At 45.2% G+C, this 19,125-nt stretch overlaps 2 gene segments (V, D, J or C); one reads left to right on the top strand and one right to left on the bottom strand.

Moving 5' to 3' along the window:
* Nucleotides 1-19,125, bottom strand: part of LOC121044473 (immunoglobulin kappa light chain-like) — a 139,033-nt gene that overhangs the window by 10,895 nt on the left and 109,013 nt on the right.
* LOC121044476 (immunoglobulin kappa variable 4-1-like) lies at nt 11,571-12,375 on the top strand. The segment is given in 2 exon segments: nt 11,571-11,676; nt 11,882-12,375. Coding segments are annotated over 2 exon segments (528 nt in total).

The following is a 19,125-nucleotide window of genomic DNA, read 5'->3' as shown; positions in this document are numbered from 1 at the left end:
AACAATAAGGCTGCAGCAATTTTGATAAAAAGTAAACTCTGACATTGCCTACTAGGATTCTCAATATTCATGTACAATGTATAAATATAATTTTAAATGATATATACACGTGCACGAGGGTGTTTTTGGTCAATTAGTGTTTTTCTGTAATCTTTAAATCAAGAATTAACCTGGTTCTGTATAGGAGATACAAATGTAGGATATGTGGGCGTGATGTAGGCGCTGGAAAGTGGGCATGATAAAGATGATATGGCTCTACTGGGGATTATGTTCCTCGGTGAATAATGTGAAATTGGGAACTAATGTGAAGTTGGGATCTACTGTGAAGAGTGCGTCTAAATTATTGTACTAATATAGCATTTGCTACAGTATTTGCTTATCATAAGAACTATGGTGACAGAAACTATTTTACCGATCCCATATAGTCGTGATCAATAAGAATGGCTGCTGTGATGTTGTAACATAACACAGATCACTGAGAAATGGTTGAGATCCTTAATATGTGTATGGTTCATCATTTGAAGGTAAAGGTTGTCTTCAGAGCATCTGTGAGGTTCTGCCAGGGTCTACCATTCTACAAAACGCCCATGATGGACCTTGATAATACTGATTTTACTGAGGAAAGGCACACTGTCAGTACACTAGTCTGACAGGTTCTTGGATTTGTGTATAAGAGTGATGGGGATAAAAATTTGGGGAGAGCATTCCAACAAACTCATCACTGAAGCTGTTTCCCATTTGACCCCCAGCAAAGTTAGATTCTTAGAATAAATTCTAAACTGCTTGTGGAAGAGAGAGAGAAAGCAAGGGAAAGAGAGTGAAACGAGAGAGACCAAATGCCCACCTGTAAGTCATCCTGAAAACTATTGCTAAACTGTCTAATCCATGTTTTTCACATCTACCATTTCAAGAAACACTACTTTTGCCCTTTAGTTGGTACAATTGACCAGGCTATTTGGAGACATCCGCTTCACTCACACCGGTAACATACAGTAAATCAGCTAACTTGTCCGGGACACTATGGCATAGTTTTGCTTTTTGCAAGGTTTGAGGATGGTGGTTTCCTTACCTGGCTCTGGAATATTTGTGTCTGATAATCCATCTTGAAGTCTGTGGTTCAGTATTTTTTTCTAGCTCATCAATCACAGTGGAGTCCAAGATAGGTGCTTCTTTTTACATCAGCTTTACTCCTCCTTAGGATTGTAATGGCTATCATTTATACTTGATTCAAGTTGATATCCCATAAGGTAAGGATGAAATTCTTGAGTCCACATTCACTGGTGCCTAGAACTTGATCAATTGGTGGTCTTCCAGCTAGAGTGCCACAAATTGACACCTATCCTGAATTCCTAAGGGCAAGGTGGCCCCATAGTGAGAAGAAGGGAGGCAGAGGAGGTTACTTGAGAAATTGCTGCTTCCTTAGTCCTTTGGAGCTGTATCTGTTTCCACTCATCTCTGAAGGAAGAGGTGCTGAAAGAAGCAAAATCCTTTGTTCTAACATGTGCACATGCTTGTGCCGTAAACATGACCCAAGATTTTGGACCTGCTCTGGAAAATGTAGATGTTCATCATGTTTCCAAGAAGACATTAAGGCTGCGGGTACTTTCTGACTTCCTAGAGTGAAAAAGAAAACACCAGTAACGGTGCAGGGTTTATTACCCCTGGAGAGGCTTGCCACCCAGATTTACATGTCAAGTGTTGTGGTTTCTGGTTGGTTATACACAAGCGATGAGTCCCTCGAACTCTGCTCTGGAGTTCCCTGCCCCCCTTTGTTTGTCCCCTTGGCATCTAGCCCTAGCCCTGTGTCCTCTTTTATCCTACTACTGAGAAACCTATCGTGGACAACTACTTTGATTGGGCTAGCTCTGGACGCAGTTGTGAAATTGATGATCTCAGGCTTGATTCTTCATACTTGTTTTCTTCCCCACTGTCAGATCTTCAGGTCCCTCATGGGCACTCTGCTTTGCTCCCTGCTGGCTCAGGACCCAGCCCTGAGTGCCCTCCACCCCCCACCTGGTCTTGCTCATCTTGGGTAAGGACCTGGGCTCTGGATCTTTTCTGCCCACAGTCCCATACTGCCTTATACCTTCAACGTGTATAATCCCGATCCCATGCAGAAGGATTCTGATCTCTCACTGCTTTCTGTTCCCATTAGCTTTTCTTTTCAGCTCTGTGGGTCTTGGTTACCACTTGACCTGATATTGTATTGTTTTTGCCTCTTGCCCTATTCTTCCTGTTCTTGTGGGTTTATTTCTTTAAAATAATATTCTTAAAAATCTTTTTTTTTTTTGTATTTTAGGGTGTTTTTTTTTTAATTTTTTAATGTTTATTCATTTTTTGATAGAGAGAGACAGTGTGAGTGGGGGAGGGGCAGAGAGAGGGAGACACAGAATCCCAAGCAGGCTCCAGGTTCCGAACAGCACAGAGCCTGACACGGGGCTCGAACTCAGGGACTGTGAGATCGTGACCTGAACCGAAGTCTGTCAGAAGCCCAACCGACTGAGCCACCCAGGTGCCCTTGTTTGTTTGTTTTTAACAAGCAGGTATTGTGATGGAATGTATGTGTTTAATCCATCATCTTAACCTGGATCCTCTCTTAATTGACTCCTTTGAGTTCTAAATGGGGTTACTAGGCCAGGTCCTGGCTCTCTCTCCCACCCTAATCAGCATACACATTCTAGGGCTATTAGTCTATTGTTGGTGAAAGAGGAAGCACAGATTACTCCTTTCTCCATCACTGCCACCCCCCCCCCCCCAACACCCCAAGTATCCTGATTATCCTGGCTGATAACACAGAGTTACAAACAAGGCGGAAGCATGGGAAGAGAGCAGGCCTGCGGGAGAACGAATGCACTTACACACAAAAGCAAAACCGAAACCCAACAGATTGAAACAAGGAATAATTTGGACTTAAAAAAAAAAAAAAAAGTTTATTTATTTATTTTGAGAGGGAGTTGGGGAGGAAAGGAAGGAAAGGGGGAGAGAGAATCCTAAGCAGGCAGGCTCTGCATTGTCAGAGCGGAGCCCAATATGCTGGCGCTCAATCTCCCGAATCTTGAGACAGCCTCACAAACCTTGAGATCATGACCTGAGCCAAAGCAAGAGTCAGATGCTTAACCAACTGAGCCACACAGGTGCTCCTGATTTGGACTTTTAAGTCGAGTATAATGGACCTGTCCACCACTTGTCCAAAATCCCCCTTGCAATGACAGAAGGAATATCAAAATGAGAATAAAGTTATTTTGTGACTGGAGAATCATGTCACATGTCAGGATCCCATTAGCAGAAAAAAACAGTTGTGGAAAATCACAAAGATTTCAATTTTGTGATTCAATCGATGGAGAAACTGAAATCTAGAATCTTCCATTCCATTGCAGAAATAGAAGGGGTCTGTGAGTAGCCAGTACTAATTTTCCCTCAGAAAATCGTGGAAAACACGTACCTCAGAGTTATTAGGGACTGGGCCTGTGTGTGGGATGGGAATAACACGTGGGCTGCCCCCATTGAGTTTGCACTCACCCACCCTTCAGGCTATGGTGATAGTGATAGAAAGAAAAAGAGGCCAAGTTACAGGCATTCAAAAGCAATGGGATAAAAATCTTCCAGGCCACTAGAAGAAACAAAAAATGGACAAAGCAAATTAAACCAGTCTGGCAAAATTCAGGAAAAGGAAATAAAAAATCAAGAGAAAAATGTTAGGTAAATAGAATTACAAAATAAGATGGAGAGACTAAGTCCAAACAGAACAGTCATAAACTGTAATAAATGCTGTTAAGTTATTCAAAACTTGAAAATGAGGCACAAAGATGACTGTCAGTGAAGACTCTTTCCTTGACCAAACTGTACTCTGGCTCCTCTGAGCTCTCTTCTCAAGTGGACGCCGAATTTTGGGCTTCTGTGTTCATCTTTGCATTGTCCAATTTTAGCAAGAACCCTGTTAAGTCAGTTTAACCAGAACCCGCCTCCTTGATATCTGATCACTGATGAGAGAGCATAAGGCAAGCTGAGGACAAAGCACAAGCTTACAACAGCCCCCCAACCCTGGCCTCCCCCCCCCCCCCCCAACCTCCCACCCCAGGTAGGATATGTGTGGTATTCCTCAGGTACCCTGGCCCCTGGCTGCCCATCAACAAAGGAAAGGACAGAAAACAAATGGTTAAAGGATAGAGTCTCCATCAATTTACAAATATCTCATCCCGAGGGCCTAATCTCCAGGAACTCCCTACTGGTTTAATGATAATGCTTTGCTAGAGGGAAAACCACTTTAGCTTGACAATAGCTAGGCCTCCAGTAATCCTGAATCTTCTTCAGCATATGGAAATCCCTTCAAGAAACTTCCTCTTGACTTTATCTCCCCCAACTCCACTGTGTATAAGTAGTCACTCTTCACAACCCCAGTGCAGCTCTTTTCTGCCCACTGGTCCTGTCCCCGTGCTTTAACAAAATCATCTTTTTACACTAAAAGATGTCTTCAAGAATTCTTAATTGGCCATAGGCTCCGAACCCCACCAACACTCCAAAACCCAATCGATCACCATCAACATCTGATGGGCTCCTCACCTTCACTGTTCCCAGGCAATGTCTGATCACCCCGGCGCGCCTTCAGCAAGAGTCCCATTAGGTCGATTTTACCAGATCCTCCCTTGAACTGGATGTTTTCTCTTAGTCATTTTTTCCATCCGCTGACCCCCACTCTGCTCCTTGGCTATAAACTCCCACTTTTCCTTGTAGATGGAGTGGGGCCCAATCTCTCCTTCCCACTGTGCGGTGTTTCCTACACATTATCTTGATGATCCTAAGCCTGCCTTACTTTTCTTCAACAAATGTCTTGAGTAATTGTTTCTTTAACACTATGTGTCCTTTCAGGGTCATTTGACTTGCTAGAGAAATGAAGTTTTTAAAAATTTCTAATTATACCTAATTAAAAACTAGATTTCAAAGAGTTGCATGTTAACCTAGAGAAAACTGATATCATGAAAATGATAAATTATTTTTGTCTGGGGAGACAAAAGCATCTGACTCTTGGTTTCAGCTCAGGTCATGATCTCATGATCTTAACGATCTCATGGTTCATGAGTCTGAGCCCACATCGGGCTGTGCTGCCAGTGTGAGCCTGCTTGGGATTCCCTGTCTCTTGTCTGCCTCTCTCTCTGTTCTTCCTCGCTCACACTCTCTTTCCAAAAAAAAAAAAAAAAAAAGTATCCAATCAGAAAGGAGAAATTCCTTAAAAGGTGAGGTCAGTGTGTTCTTAGAAAATGTAGGGATGCAGTTAGGAAATGGAACGTCCATAGTTCTCTGTTCCTTCTATGTCTGTGAATTATGGTATTTTGATGATAGATCAGAGTTCTTACTCACCATTGTGCTTTCAGTGACTAACAAGTGTCTGGCCTCCAGTTGGTGCCCAATACATATTTATTGAATAAATGAATGAAATGAACAAGTATTGTTGAGGAGTCACGGGAAATCCTTGTTTTCTCTTTGTTTGCTATGGTCCCCTCTGGTGTTTGTCTTTGGTAGTTTCTGAAGCCCTGGAAACTGGACAGTGGTGCCTTAAACCAGGATTGTCTTCATGACAGCAGACCCAGAAACCATGTTAGACTGAATAGAAAATAGACTGGGTGCCTCCTTGGAGGGGTTTTGTAGGTTTGTGGACTGTTTGAACTGGCAGAGACAAACTGTGTCTCTCCCCATTGGTAACAAACAGGAGGAGGCTAGGTGTCTAAGAGAGGAAGTGATTCACTCAAGGCTACACAGGTAGGGAAGGACTGGGATGGGGGAAGAACCAGATGTTTTGCCTCCCAGTTAAAGCACTTCTATTACATTTCCTGAGGCACTTGGAAAAATATTTGCAGACCAGGAAAATTCTCTGCACAGTTGCCATCTGGTCCAAGTCTGACGGGACATTTTTAATGCACTTTCTGAAATCCAGTGAAAGAATGAAAAATGACCCTGAGCAACATGAACGTATGTGTCTTTCTTCAGCATGCCGGCTGCTGTAGGACTCAGGATACCAAACAGTTTTTAAAACTGGAAAGAGCTGCAAAGTTATATTGCAAAAAGCATGGGTAGAGGGAGGGGTAAAGATTTTGGTCTCAAGGCTATCCTCGTCCCGTGACATGATTTATATTTCTAAATAATGGTGGTCCGCACTCTTTTACTATTTCCTGGACAGGTTTTGTAAAATAGAGGGTTTTTTTTTTTTTTTTTTGAGGTTTTGGTAAAACTTAATTAACCATACATTTACCTGGACCTGGACCATGATTCAAACAAACTTACTGAAACAACAGTGTGTAGAGATGATCAAGGTGGTTTGAATAAAAACTGGGAATTAGATAATATTAGAGAATTATTTTCCATAGTAGCATAGCACTTAATTTTTTTAAAGTCCTTTTCGGTGAGCAATGTACTAAAATTCTTAACGGATCAGCTTCAAAATACTCCAGTGTGTGTGTGTGTGTGTGTGTGTGTGTGCGCGCGCGCGCGTGCGCACATGTGTGAACATGTATATGATCTATCTTTGTATATGATTGGCCATTGCTGTAAACATTAAAAATGAAAATAAAAAGAAAGTGTCACATTTCCTAGAGCGACTCACCACACACTAGTCAGGGTGCCGTTGTGAAGTTATGCCAGTAGATGGCAGTGTTGTATAAGCCAACAAACCTACATAGGTCTAATGGGATGATTGAGGTTTCTGGGTAACAAAACTATTACAAGCCAGGTCAGATTTTATTGTTTTTAAGCAAAAAGTCATGGAAATATTTGAAGAGAGAAAAAAAAAAGGCAGGTATAGAGCAATCTTAAATTATTTTTAAAATAAGTGATTTATAAGTCTTACTGAGAATTTAGATAGGATAGTAAAATAAAACCCCCGGTAAACTTACTACCCCTGTATAAACATTTGGTCCACCCCCGTCCCCTCTTTCTGTTTCTCTACCTCCAGCTCTATTTCTTAGTGCATATTGATTTTCAGTGGTCAGCCCCACTTACAGGGGAAGCAAATTTACAGATAAGTGGTTGATGAGCAACAAGCCTTTTGGCTGATTCTCTTTTGGAACCAGCGTGATCCTTAAAAAAAAAAAAAAAAGAAACTAGATGTAATGATTTCCCTGTTTAAAACTCTTCAAAGGTTTCTCATTGCAGTTACAAACCCCTTGTCACATCCTCCTAGGCCTACACCTGTGGTTCTGGCTTTTGGCCGTTGTGATTGGGACCTCCTGGGGAACTTTAAAAACTACTGATGCCTGGTTTCCACCCCTGGAGATTCTGATGGAACCAGTCTGGGTGGTCACTGGCCACCGGGATTTTCATGAACTCTCCAGATCATTCCAGGGTGACTTGACCTGACCCCTGGCTACTGTCTAACTGTGTTTCTTACTCCGCCCCCTCTCCTTTTGCTCCATTCCCCAGGCCTTCTTTCTGATCTTTGGGTTGAGTTCTTTCTCCCCTCAGGGGGACCCAGAGCCTCCTCACTGCTGAGCCAGATGCCAGGAGCCCTTCAAGGCCAACCCCAGATTCCATCTCTGTTATGGTCCTGGCCCCTGGGGTCCTCTTTCCTTTGAAGAATCTGGAACTTTGGAGGGTGGGGAGTTTAGCAGCTAGAATCTTTCATCCCTGGTTGTACTTGGGAACGTGTGCATCTTTAGGTATCAATTACAATATTCACAAGGCTAATTTTGTCTTCACAGTGAAGATGTGTAAGTCTGAGGTGTTAAAAGTCATCCAGGCTCTTTGGAGTCCTTTATGCAGGATCAGAACCAGAGTGAGGCAGGAGACGTACTCGCCTCAGGCACAAAACTTAGGGAGATACACACACACACACACACACACACACACACACACACACCGCTCAGTAATTCAGATAAAATAATCTTTTAATGCAATATTTAAAAATCAAAATTTATGCAAAAATCCATGATAAAAAATATGAGAATTGGAAGTAAAGACTGGATCTAGCTTGTGAATAAAGAAATATCAATGGAGGGGGCACCTGGGTGGCTCATTCAGTTAAGCCTCCAGTTCGGCTCAGGTCGTGATCTCATGGTTTGTGGGTTCGAGCCCCGCTTCAGGCTCTGTGCTGACAGTTCAGAGCCTGGAGCCTGCTTCAGAGCCTGCTTCTCTCTCTGCCCCTCCCCTGCTCGCACTCTGTCTCTCAACAATAAGTAAATTTTTTTTTTTTTTTTAAAACAGAAGTATCAGTGGGGACTGTTTAATTTGTGGCTGTAGTATACTTGAGAGAATTTGAATCTGTGCCCTTTCTTGGGCGTTGTGTCTCAAGCTAGGGTGATAGGGATTTTCAGAGGTATAACATTTGTGACGAGAATATTTTGTAGTAAAACGCAAATGGACCAATCGTGGGAAAGAATGCAACATTTCTCTGAAGGTTTAAAAGAAATAAATAAATAATAATAAAAAAAGAACCGAAGGAATGTTCCCTCAGAAAGCTTTAGGGTAAGTCCTCAGAATCCTAGGAGATAGCTATTTTGTTTATTCTGCCACTAGGTGTGGTCAGCGAGTGTGAGAGGCAGTCATAAAGCTTGTAATTCCAGAACATCAGGGGGCACCTGGGTGGCTCAGTAGGTTAAGCATCTGACTTAGGCTCAGGTCATGATCTCAGGATTCCTGGGTTTGAGCCCCCCGTCAGGCTCTACACTGACAGCGTGGAGCCTGCTTGGTATTCTCCCTCTCCCTCCCTCTCTCTCTCTCTCTCTCTCTCTCACTCTCTCTCTCTGCCCCTCCCCGGCTTGTGCTCTCTCTCAAAATAAATAAATAAACTTAAAAGAAAAGAAATACAATTGGATTTTCCCTTAAAAATTTTCCCCCCAAGGGGAGAGAATTGGAGAGTACAGACACGTCCCACACTGTCTTGCCTGGATTTCCCATACATACAGCCCAGCAGTTGAGTCCTACCCCGTGAGAGCTTTGTAAAGTAAGAGAAGGAATAAGAATGGTCTACGGAAGGAACAGTGGGGAGGCAGAAACGAATGCTATGCCTGGCATTCTTACAGGTGGGACCTGAGGGATGTGAAGAGTGTTATCAGTCAGGGTTCTCCAGAGAAACGGAACCAATAAGATATCCATGGAGAGAGCGATTTTGCGAATTGAGAGTGTGGGGGTTGGTGAGTCCAGAATCTGTAGAGCAGGCTGGCAGCCTGGAAATTCAGGTCAGTGTTGATCTTGCAGCCTTGAGTTGGAAATCTGTAGGCAGGAAACTCAGGCTGAGTTTCTATGTTGCATCTTAAGGCAGAATCACTTCTCCTTTGGGAAACTTCAGTCTTGCTTCTTAAAGCCTTCAACTGATTGGATGAGGCCCCTACCCTCATTACGGAGAGTGATCTGCGTTATGCAAGGTCTACTAATTTAAATGTTAATCGCACCAAAAGCTACCTTCAATGAGAAAGAATGAAATATGGCCCTTTGTAGCAACGTGGATGGAACTGGAGAGTGTGATGCTAAGTGAAATAAGCCATACTGAGACAGACAGATACCATATGTTTTCACTCTTATGTGGATCCTGAGAAACTTAACAGGAACCCAGGGGGGAGGGGAAGAAAAAAAAAAGAGGTTAGAGTGGGAGAGAGCCAAAGCATAAGAGATTCTTAAAAACTGAGAACAAACTGAGGGTTGATGGGGGGTGGGAGGGAGCGGAGGGTGGGTGATGGGTATTGAGGAGGGCACCTTTTGGGATGAGCACTGGGTGTTGTATGGAAACCAATTTGACAATAAATTTCATATATTGAAAAAAAAAAAAAGCTACCTTCAGGACCACATCTAAACTGGCAATTAACCAAACAACTGGGCACCATAGCCTAGCTAAGTTGACACGTAAAATCAACCATCACTAGGGGCGGATTGGGGGGCTGAATGATGGGAGAATTGACCCTTTGTCAGGGTGAGGTATGGATCCCCAGCTTGGATCTACTTGATACAGAGTATAGCTGGGTCTTAGGAAATTTCTCACGTCAAGGAGCAGTGCAGAGGCCACGTGGATGCCCACAGAACAGCCAACGGACCACCTCACGGAGTGGGCACCAGGCATCTGCCGCACTCAGAGACAAGATTGGAAGAGTTTCAGGAGCTGGATACCTGAAGCCACAGAAACCTGTGCCGTCCTTATGGGGATGCACGCTCAGTTTCTTAAGGGAAATGCACACCTCCCACCCCCACTCTTCCCTCTGCTGGAGAATCAACAGCAGGACAAGGAACAGGCAACCGTGAACTGATTTCTCAAACCATTGGATGGAACTAAATTGTTCTTTTCTTTTCTTTTCTTTTCTTTTCTTTTCTTTTCTTTTCTTTCCTTTCCTTTCCTTTCCTTTCCTTTCCTTTCCTTTCCTTTCCTTTTCAATGTTTATTTATTTTTGAAAGAGAGACAGAGACAGAGAGACAGAGAGACAGAGTGTGAACCTGGTAGGGCAGAGAGAGAGAGGAGGAGAGAGGATCCAAAGGAGGCTCTGTGCTGACAGCAGCAAGCCCACTGTGGGGCTGGAGACAGATACGGGACTGGAACTCATGAACTGCAGCATCATGATCTGAGCCAAAGTCAGATGCTCAACTGACTGAGCCACCCAGGCACCCTGGGACTAAATTTTCTTGAAAGAACCTAGATGTCATTAATTCGCTAATTTAACGCAAAATGGAAATATTGAATTGAAAAAATAGAATAACTAAAATTCAGGATTCAGGCTTCCCTTAGCTCAAATTAGGGTCCTGCTTTTCTCCTTAAGTGAGTAAATTCTGATCCTGTCTTCCCATCTCTCTGGCCCTTTGTACAGCCCCAAAACTGAGCTCAGGTGTTTGTGGCATCCTTACAGATCTGCAGCATAAAAATGGCTTTAGAGTCCCAATATCTTTGGTCAGAGATTTTGTAAAAAGTTGGGCCCAAAGTTCTCCATTTCCTTCTTGTGCCTTCCATTCCTTTCTCCCTCCCTCCCTTCCTTCCTCCCTCTCTCCCTGCCTCCCTTCTTCCCTCCCTCCCTTCCTTCCTTCCTTCCTTTCCCAGAATATTTTATAATTTTACCAGGATTATTGATATGAAGAGCCTAGCTCATCATTTCTGGAAACACAACCCATTTAAAAACATTCTTGAATTTAAAATAGAAGCTCGGGGCGCCTGGGTGGCTCAGTTGGTTGGCGTTTGGCTTCGGCTCAGGTCATGATCTTGCGGTTCACTAGTTCAAGCCCCACATCGGGCTCTGTGCTTACAGCTCAGAGCCTGGAACCTGCTTTGGATTCTGTGTCTCCCTCTCTCTCTGACCCTCCCCAGCTCACACTCTGTCTCTCCCTTTCTCTCAAAAATAAATAAGCATTAAAATTTAAAAAATAAAATAAAATAGAAACTCATCATTAGATCTTGTAGCAGTTTGTCATTTTAGAACTTCTGAGTTGTTCTAAGAGCTTCTAAGTTGACTTCTGTGTCTCTAGTCCTACAACTATATTTTTGGTGATATTTTTGGCTCTTTAGATTTACATTGGATACTTTCATAACCCACTGCTCATGCAGTCTGCTTCTTTACTCACCAGCTGCTTTGCATAGGCCCCTCCAGGCCCAGACCAGCTGCTCAGGTTTGATAAAAGGGGCCTTTGCCATGTGAGCTCAGCTGCATCGGGCAGGCAGGGACAGCACGATGGTGGCCCAGAGGCAGGTCCTCATATCCTTGTTGCTGTGGGTCTCAGGTGAGAAATTTAAAATTTGCCACAATCCTTTTGGAGTAGTATCAGTTTAGAGTTAAAAACATTTTTTTTAAGGTATAATGAGAAATACTGGCGATTTCCAAAATAGACCCAATTATGCACTGACAGGTACAACGCTTTTCAGACGACGTATTTCAGTGTCACGATAAAGTGCGTATGTATCATCATTATCTACTCGTGCTTGCAGGTGCCTGTGGGGCGATCACGATGACGCAGTCTCCAGGCTCCCTGGCTGGGTCTCCAGGTCAGCAGGTCACCATGAACTGCAGGGCCAGTCAGAGTGTTAGCAGCTACTTAGCCTGGTACCAGCAGAAACCAGGGCAGCGTCCTAAGCTGCTCGTCTACTCAGCTTCCACCCGGGCACCTGGAGTCCCCGACCGATTCAGTGGCAGTGGGTCCGGGACGGATTTCACCCTCACCATCAGCAACCTCCAGGCTGAAGACGTGGCGAGTTACTACTGTCAGCAGTATGATAGCTCTCCTCCCACAGTGCTTCAGCCTCGCACACAAACCTCTTCTCCTGGGGCCGAGGGTCAGGGAGGCTTGGCTGCACCTGCTGCTTCCTCCCTGCTCGGCCCTGCACATGCACATTCCTGTATCTGCCTGAGAAGCCACCTCTCCCGACTTATTCCTTGGAGGGTTGTTCAGGGCCCAGGGGAAAATTAAGGGGGTTGGCTTTTTCTGGATCCCTTCTGGGAGGAGATTAGCAAAGACAAATGCCATAAAGATGTCTCAGAGAAGCTGTCAGGAGTTTTTGTGTCGCAGGAACCTGTGCGTTTCCCACAGACCGATGGCATAATTGACCCAGTAAGGTTGTCTCTACCCTTTGGGGAAGGGTCCGGTGAATTTTACACCCTGATGGATGAATTCTGTCTTCCCTGTGCCTCCTTGACTCTGGAACATTTCTCTTTTATTTCCTTATTCTCTTGGTCTCCTTTCTTCACCCGCAATCACCTTCCAACTCAGGACCTTCCCAATACTAAACCTTTGACCTCTCCTATTCAGAACCTCCTACGTGGAAGGTAGCATCCCTCTCTCACTTTTTCCTTCCGTGGACCCTATTTTCCAGCTTTCCTGAGCAATGGCCCTGACGTCTGTTTTGCTCTGTCTCCTTCTGTACCTCCCTTCTCTCTCCTCTCCATTTCTTCCAGGTGTGCTCTTTCTCACAAAGGCAATTCTCTAATTCTTTCACCCCGTCACTCTAGAAATATGAGCTAGTGTCCCTCAGCACCTCGTTCTCGTCATTTGTCACCTCTTTCTTTAAAGTCGTCCCTTAGGCATTCAGGTCGAACCTTGAGACTGAAGGAAATCATGGCTCTAAGTGTTGCATAACCTGAGTCCCTTGGAAAACATTTAATTGACATGCCCATTTCATTGTAAAAACAGAAAAAATCCCAAGCCTTTTAAGTATGATTTCTTTACCTCCTTCTGAGATACATGGGTTCAGGAAAAGACCACAACAAACCTGATCAGGGTGCTCTGAACACTCTTACCTACAGAACAGCTTCTCATAATGATTAGAAATATTGTTAAAGTACCCATATTAAGGAATCCATATAATTCATTCCAGATGTGTTTTCTTTAAAAAAAAATTTTTTTTTTAATGTTTGTTTTTGAGGGAGAATCAGAGTGTGAATGGGGGAGGGGCAGAGAGAGAGAGGGAGACACAGAATCCGAAGCAGGCTCCGGGCTCTGAGCTGTCAGCACGGAACCCGACCTGGGGCTCGAACACAAGAACTGTGAGATCATGATCTGAGCTGAAGTCGGACACTTAACCAACTGAGCCCCCCAGGTGCCCCCTCCCCCAGGTATGTTTTTTGAGTGCTTACTATGTGTCAAGAGCAGAGGTATTTGCTTTCACCCCAGCCAGGGGAGACAGACAATAAATAACCTGCATCAGTGAATACTTACTATGTTGTTTTGGAAGTGCTATAAAGAAAAATGAAGGGGATCAAAGCTTGCTGGGGTAAGAGTGAGTAGAAATTTAAAATCAGATGATGTATCGGTTAGCTATTCTTGTGTAATAAATCACCCCCAAAATGTAGTGACTTAAAATGGTAGCATTTTTATTGCCGGCATGTTTACTGGTTGGCTGAGTAGTTCAGTTGCTATGGGCCAGGCCTGATTGATCCTGATAGGTCTTGGCTGGCTTGCTCGTGTGTTTCAAGTTAGCTGACAGGTCAACTAGGTGCTCCGGTTATAGAAAGGCTCACATTTCTTTCCTGTCTTTCACATTGCCGTGGTTGGCTATCAGCTGGGGCTGTCTGGGCGACTGGGCGTCATGTCTGTCATCGTGCGGCGGATTAATCCCAACTTTCTGTGGCAGGTGGCAGGGTCTGAAGTGAGGAAGTAAAAGTACATGAGGCATCTTGATGCCTAACCTTAGTGCTGACACAATTCCCTGTCTGATGCATTCTCAAGGTCGATACAGTTGATCCTGTTGAAGAAGAAGGTGAATAGACCCCAGCTCTTGATAGGAGGAGCTGCAAAGTTATACTGCAAAAAGCATGGGTAGAGGGAGGAGTAGAGAGTGGGGGATCTGTATTTGCAGTCAATCTACTATAGACGGTCATAGAAGGCTGCACTGAGAAGGTGTGACTTAATCAATGTTTCAGTGTGGTGAGGAAAGGAACCATAGGAATACTCCAGACAGTAGAGTTGTAGTTGGTTCTAAGTAGAGGAAACAGCACATTTCCGAGGCAGGAACGTGATCAGAATGTTGGGGAAGTAGAAGGAAACCAATGTTGCCAAAGTGGAGTGTACAAGGGGGAGAGGAGTAGAAATGAGATCAAAGAAATCACAAGGAGGCCACCTGATACAGGTCTTTGTAGGCTCCTCTAAGGATTTGGCTTTTATTTTGAATGATGTGGTAAGTGGGAGAGTTTTGAATAGAACAGGGCATACTTTGATACATAGTTTAACAGGATCTCTCTGGGAGGCAAGACTGGAAAGATAACAGTTGGGAGGCCATTGAGATCTTCCAAGCTGGAGAGGATGACAGCTCGGGTCTGTGGCAGTGGCAGTGGAGGAGGTGAGAAGTGGTATATATATATTTTTTTTAATTTTTTTTCAACGTTTTTTATTTATTTTTGGGACAGAGAGAGACAGAGCATGAACAGGGGAGGGGCAGAGAGAGAGAGAGAGACACAGAATCGGAAACAGGCTCCAGGCTCTGAGCCATCAGCCCAGAGCCCGACGCGGGGCTCGAACTCTCGGACCGCGAGATCGTGACCTGGCTGAAGTCGGACGCTGGACCGACTGCGCCACCCAGGCGCCCCGAGAAGTGGTATATTTTGAAGACACAGATAACAATATGCTGATGGTTTTGACAGGGAGTGTGAGAGAAAGAGAGCTCTCAGGGTGACTCCAGAGTTTTTCTCTGAGTACTAGTAGGAGGGCGTTGCCATCTGTTCCAATAGAGAAGACTGTGGGAGAGTGGATTTGGGGAAGGAGATCAGGAATTTGGTGTTGGACATTTTAAGTTTGAGATGCGTATTAGATCTCCACGTGTAGCTGTCAAGTATCCATTGGATATACGAGTCTAGAGTTCAGGGAGAGAATCGGACCGGAGCTTGGAATATGATAAGCAATGGCATGAGTGTTGCCTAGATCAGAGGCCCAGCAAGATGGTGCAATGCTCTGGAGTCCAGAGCAAAAGGCGTATCAAGGAGGAAGGTGTTGTCAGTGTGTTAAATGCTGCTGATGGGTCTAGCGAGATGAGGACTGGCATGTGGCCATTGGACTTGGCAATATGGAGGTCACTGGGGACCTTGAGACATTTCGATGAGATGGTGGAAGTAAGAACTTGAATGTAGAAAGCTCGAGAAAGAATGAGGGTAGAACATCTGGGGACGGCGGCTGTAGATAGCTCCGTCAGTGAGCTTTATAGTGAAGGAGAAGAGTGAAATAGGAAATAACTGGAGGGAGATGTGATGTCAGAGAGGTTTTTTTGTTTTTTGTTTTTTAATGTTTATTTATTTTTGAGACAGAGACAGAGCAGGAGCAGGGAAGGGGAAGAGAGAGAGGGAGACACAGAATGTGAAGCAGGCTCCAGGCTCCGAGCTGTCAGCACAGAGCCCGACGCGGGGCTCGAACTCATGAACTGTGAGATCATGACCTGGGCTGAAGTTGGACGCTTAACCGACTGAGCCACCCAGGCGCCCCCCCAGAGAGTTTTTTAAAAGATGTTCACATACTGATGGGAATGATGCCAGAGAGGGGAGAACGCTGACAATTCAGGAAAGGAGAAGTGCCAAGCAATTCAGTCGAGGAGGCAAGGGATGTGGGTTCTGAGGGAGTGGCCTCAGATGGGAGGGCTGTCTGCCTCCCCACAGTGCTGGGAAGAAAGGCGGAGTGTGGCAACACCCAAACCAGCAGGTCAGAAGATGGACAGGCAGCCCATGGATGTTCTCCTCGGATCCCCTCTCTTGACCTAGGAAATAGGAAATGGGGTATTTGGCTTCAAGATAGGATGGGGGAGGAGCTGTTAGGACTTGAAGAAAGAAGGAAAGGGAAAGAGTGGAGACCGAATAGATCAGGGAAATGAGATATGATTGTGGGGCAGGATTAAGGGCCCTCAGGAAGTGATTGGTCATGAATCTGAAGTTGGCAGAAGTCAGAATTTGCTGTGTGTTTTTCTCCAGCAGGCATGTGGGATTTTGTTGCACGAAGTGAAAGAATGGAAGGCCGAGGAAGTTCTTGTGTATGAGGGAGTCGTTATAAAGAAGGATCGTGGAATTTAAGCTGAGTAAAGAGGGAAATGAGAATATGAAGGGCGTAGGGATAGAGAAAATGTAGAAAGGCCAATAGATATGTTAAAAGATAATTTTCAGAGAACCGTAAAATTATGACTCTCACGGAGATACAATATTATTGAACGAATGTTAAATTATTTTACTCACATGATGAATGTGGAACTACGAAGATGTTCTAACTGGGTCAAAGGAAAAGTGGAGGCAAACTGGTTTTCCAAGGTGAGGTAAGAAGTCAATGAAATTACTACTAGACAGGACAGAATCATGCATCTATCAGTTACCAACAGTTTGTAAAGAGTTGCAGGATAGCTCAAAGACAATGAGTAGGGGTAGAATCTGATAACCCGGACAGGTACACCACAGACACGCCGAATTTTCCGTGGAAAGACAACATATGTTTTCCTAGAGATGTCAGGTCTCAGTCTAATGAAAGCGAGAAATTATTGGCTATGGCCACGCCAGGTGGAGTGAGCTGCCGAGCCCTTAGAAGGGGGCAAGCCTGAGATGCTTAACATTTTAATGATGGAGAAGCTGCTGTTGTTTTCTAACGATGTGTCTGAGGTGGGGCCATGAGAGTCAGTGATCAAGACTGGGTGGGGAAGAGCCAATTGGAAGAGAATCAGTCAAACAACTGAGAGAGCAGGATAATGGAAGGCTCATACACGAATGTATTGAAACCAGCAGGCACGTGACAGGGTCTATGAGCCAGGAACTAAAACACCGCAGAAGTGAAGACAGACTTTGGGCCTGGTGTTTGCGTGCACTAAGGAGTGATACTGGGTGACATAGTCCACCTATATTGATTTCAAAGACTGTGTTTTCACTTTTTAGGTAGGAGGCCTAGAAGTGGCAAATGAAGGGGGCAATAGGAGCTCCTGAGACGTCTGCCGAGGAAGCACAAAAACTGAGGGAGCTTTTAGAAGAGACAGAGGCTACGGAGCATGTCAGCGGTTCAGAGGGTGTGAGTTGGGAGAAGGTTTTAAAGCATCAAGTCCTGGTGGCTCAGTTGGTTAAGCGTCCAACTCTTGATCTCGGCTCAGGTCATGATTGCATGGCTCATGAGATCGAGCCCCATGTCAGGCTCCGTGCTGACAGCGTGGAACCTGCTAGGCATTCTCTCTCCCACTCTCCCTCTCTCCCACTTTTGAGCACATACTCGGTCTCTCTAAGTAAATAAATAAAACAAAAAACCAACAACCACTCTTCTCCAGGAGCACAAGGACTTGTCTCCACTTGGGGACGTTCTTTCACCTGGAATGCAGGAGCAGGGGCCCGAGGGTCTGGGATGGTGGCACCACCTTGCTACCTCTCACCTTCCCCAGGCTGCTCAGACCCTGTCCCTGGAAAAGACCCATTTATCAGCATCTGGCTACAGGGCCGGACCTGTGGCAGAGGCATTTGGGCCGAGGTTGATGCAAATCCCCACGGAGGACGAAGGTAGAGAGGTGGAGCTACCAGAGTCAAGGCTTGTGGTGGCCCCTGTGCTGCTGCCTTCCAGCCCCTCCCCTGGGCTGCCTGCCCTTGCCTGGCCCAACCCCTGACAGATGACAAGCAGCTAGAATTATGGGTTAGGAGATGATGAATCACGTGTGGTTGAGCCCGCTCCTGTTTGTGGGAAGGTACTTGGGAGGGCATCTTGCAGAAGACAAAGAATTAGCCCATGGGAGAGAAAGCATTTAGGTGGTAGGTAGAGCCTGTCCTCTTGACCTGTGAGCTTGAGTTCGCATGGGTTTTTCTTCTGTGCTTGGTCCCAGTGCCTGTACATGACACATTAATGTTAGATACGGGGTGAAGAGGAAGTTGGGGACTGGTTGTTCTCCACTCTGAGTAGGAGTGACCCGTCCACCTGTGAGGGCTTGCGGGGGACATGACATTGGTTTTCAGGACTGAGCAACTGGAGAGTCCCAGTCTTACCCAATGGAAGCAAGTTCACTGATTAGTGTAGGTCTCTAGCCTTCACCAAGCTTCCATGCTCACCCCTCCCACCCTTTCCAGGTCCTCATGACATTTCAGGACTTGGTTTCAAGGCCATCTACTCAGTGGAGCGGACTTCCCCTCCCCATCTGAAAGAGGCCCCCCTGTTTCCATCTTTTATAATCCCACAGCTTCCTCTTCCTGATAATAATCACAACTTGAAATACATCATTGTGCTTATATGAACTTTTAATTGTAGGGATTAAGAGAAACAACTTCTATCCTAACGTTAAGACAGCCGCAGGTCACTCCCACACAGGGTTTCTCAGACAGACTAGAAGACAGAGATTCAGGAAACTGGTCACAGAGTCCCTTGGGACATGCTTGAGCTCCACTTGGAAATTTCTGGTGACCCCAAGTCCCACAGGGTGCTGTGAGAGCAGGTGTCCCCCTTGAGCACAACCTCAAGGTCTTCTGAGCTGATTTGCATGTTGTGTCAGTAGACAAAGCTCCAGGCTGCTCTCGACATCCTTAAAGGCAGAGCTGGTCAGGGACCTTGAGGAGCAGCCTCTAGTCCAGCTGTCAGAGACGGGGTCCGGGGCTCCCCTGATCTTCATCCTGCAGTTCTGGGTTCCAGGTGAGAAGGGGCACATGGAGAAATGTTGGGCAAACTTACTGTGGCCATGATGCTTTCGGTGTCTTTGGGCTCCTGCTGGCTAGAGCATGAAAGCTGCATACACACACACACACACACACACACACA

This window comes from Herpailurus yagouaroundi, unplaced genomic scaffold, assembly GCF_014898765.1.
Source record: "Herpailurus yagouaroundi ecotype Mexico unplaced genomic scaffold, PumYag 188, whole genome shotgun sequence".
NCBI classification, from domain to species: Eukaryota; Metazoa; Chordata; class Mammalia; order Carnivora; family Felidae; genus Herpailurus; species Herpailurus yagouaroundi.
The sequence above is the reverse complement of the archived record's forward strand: the minus strand, read 5'-3'. Positions and strand labels throughout refer to the sequence as shown.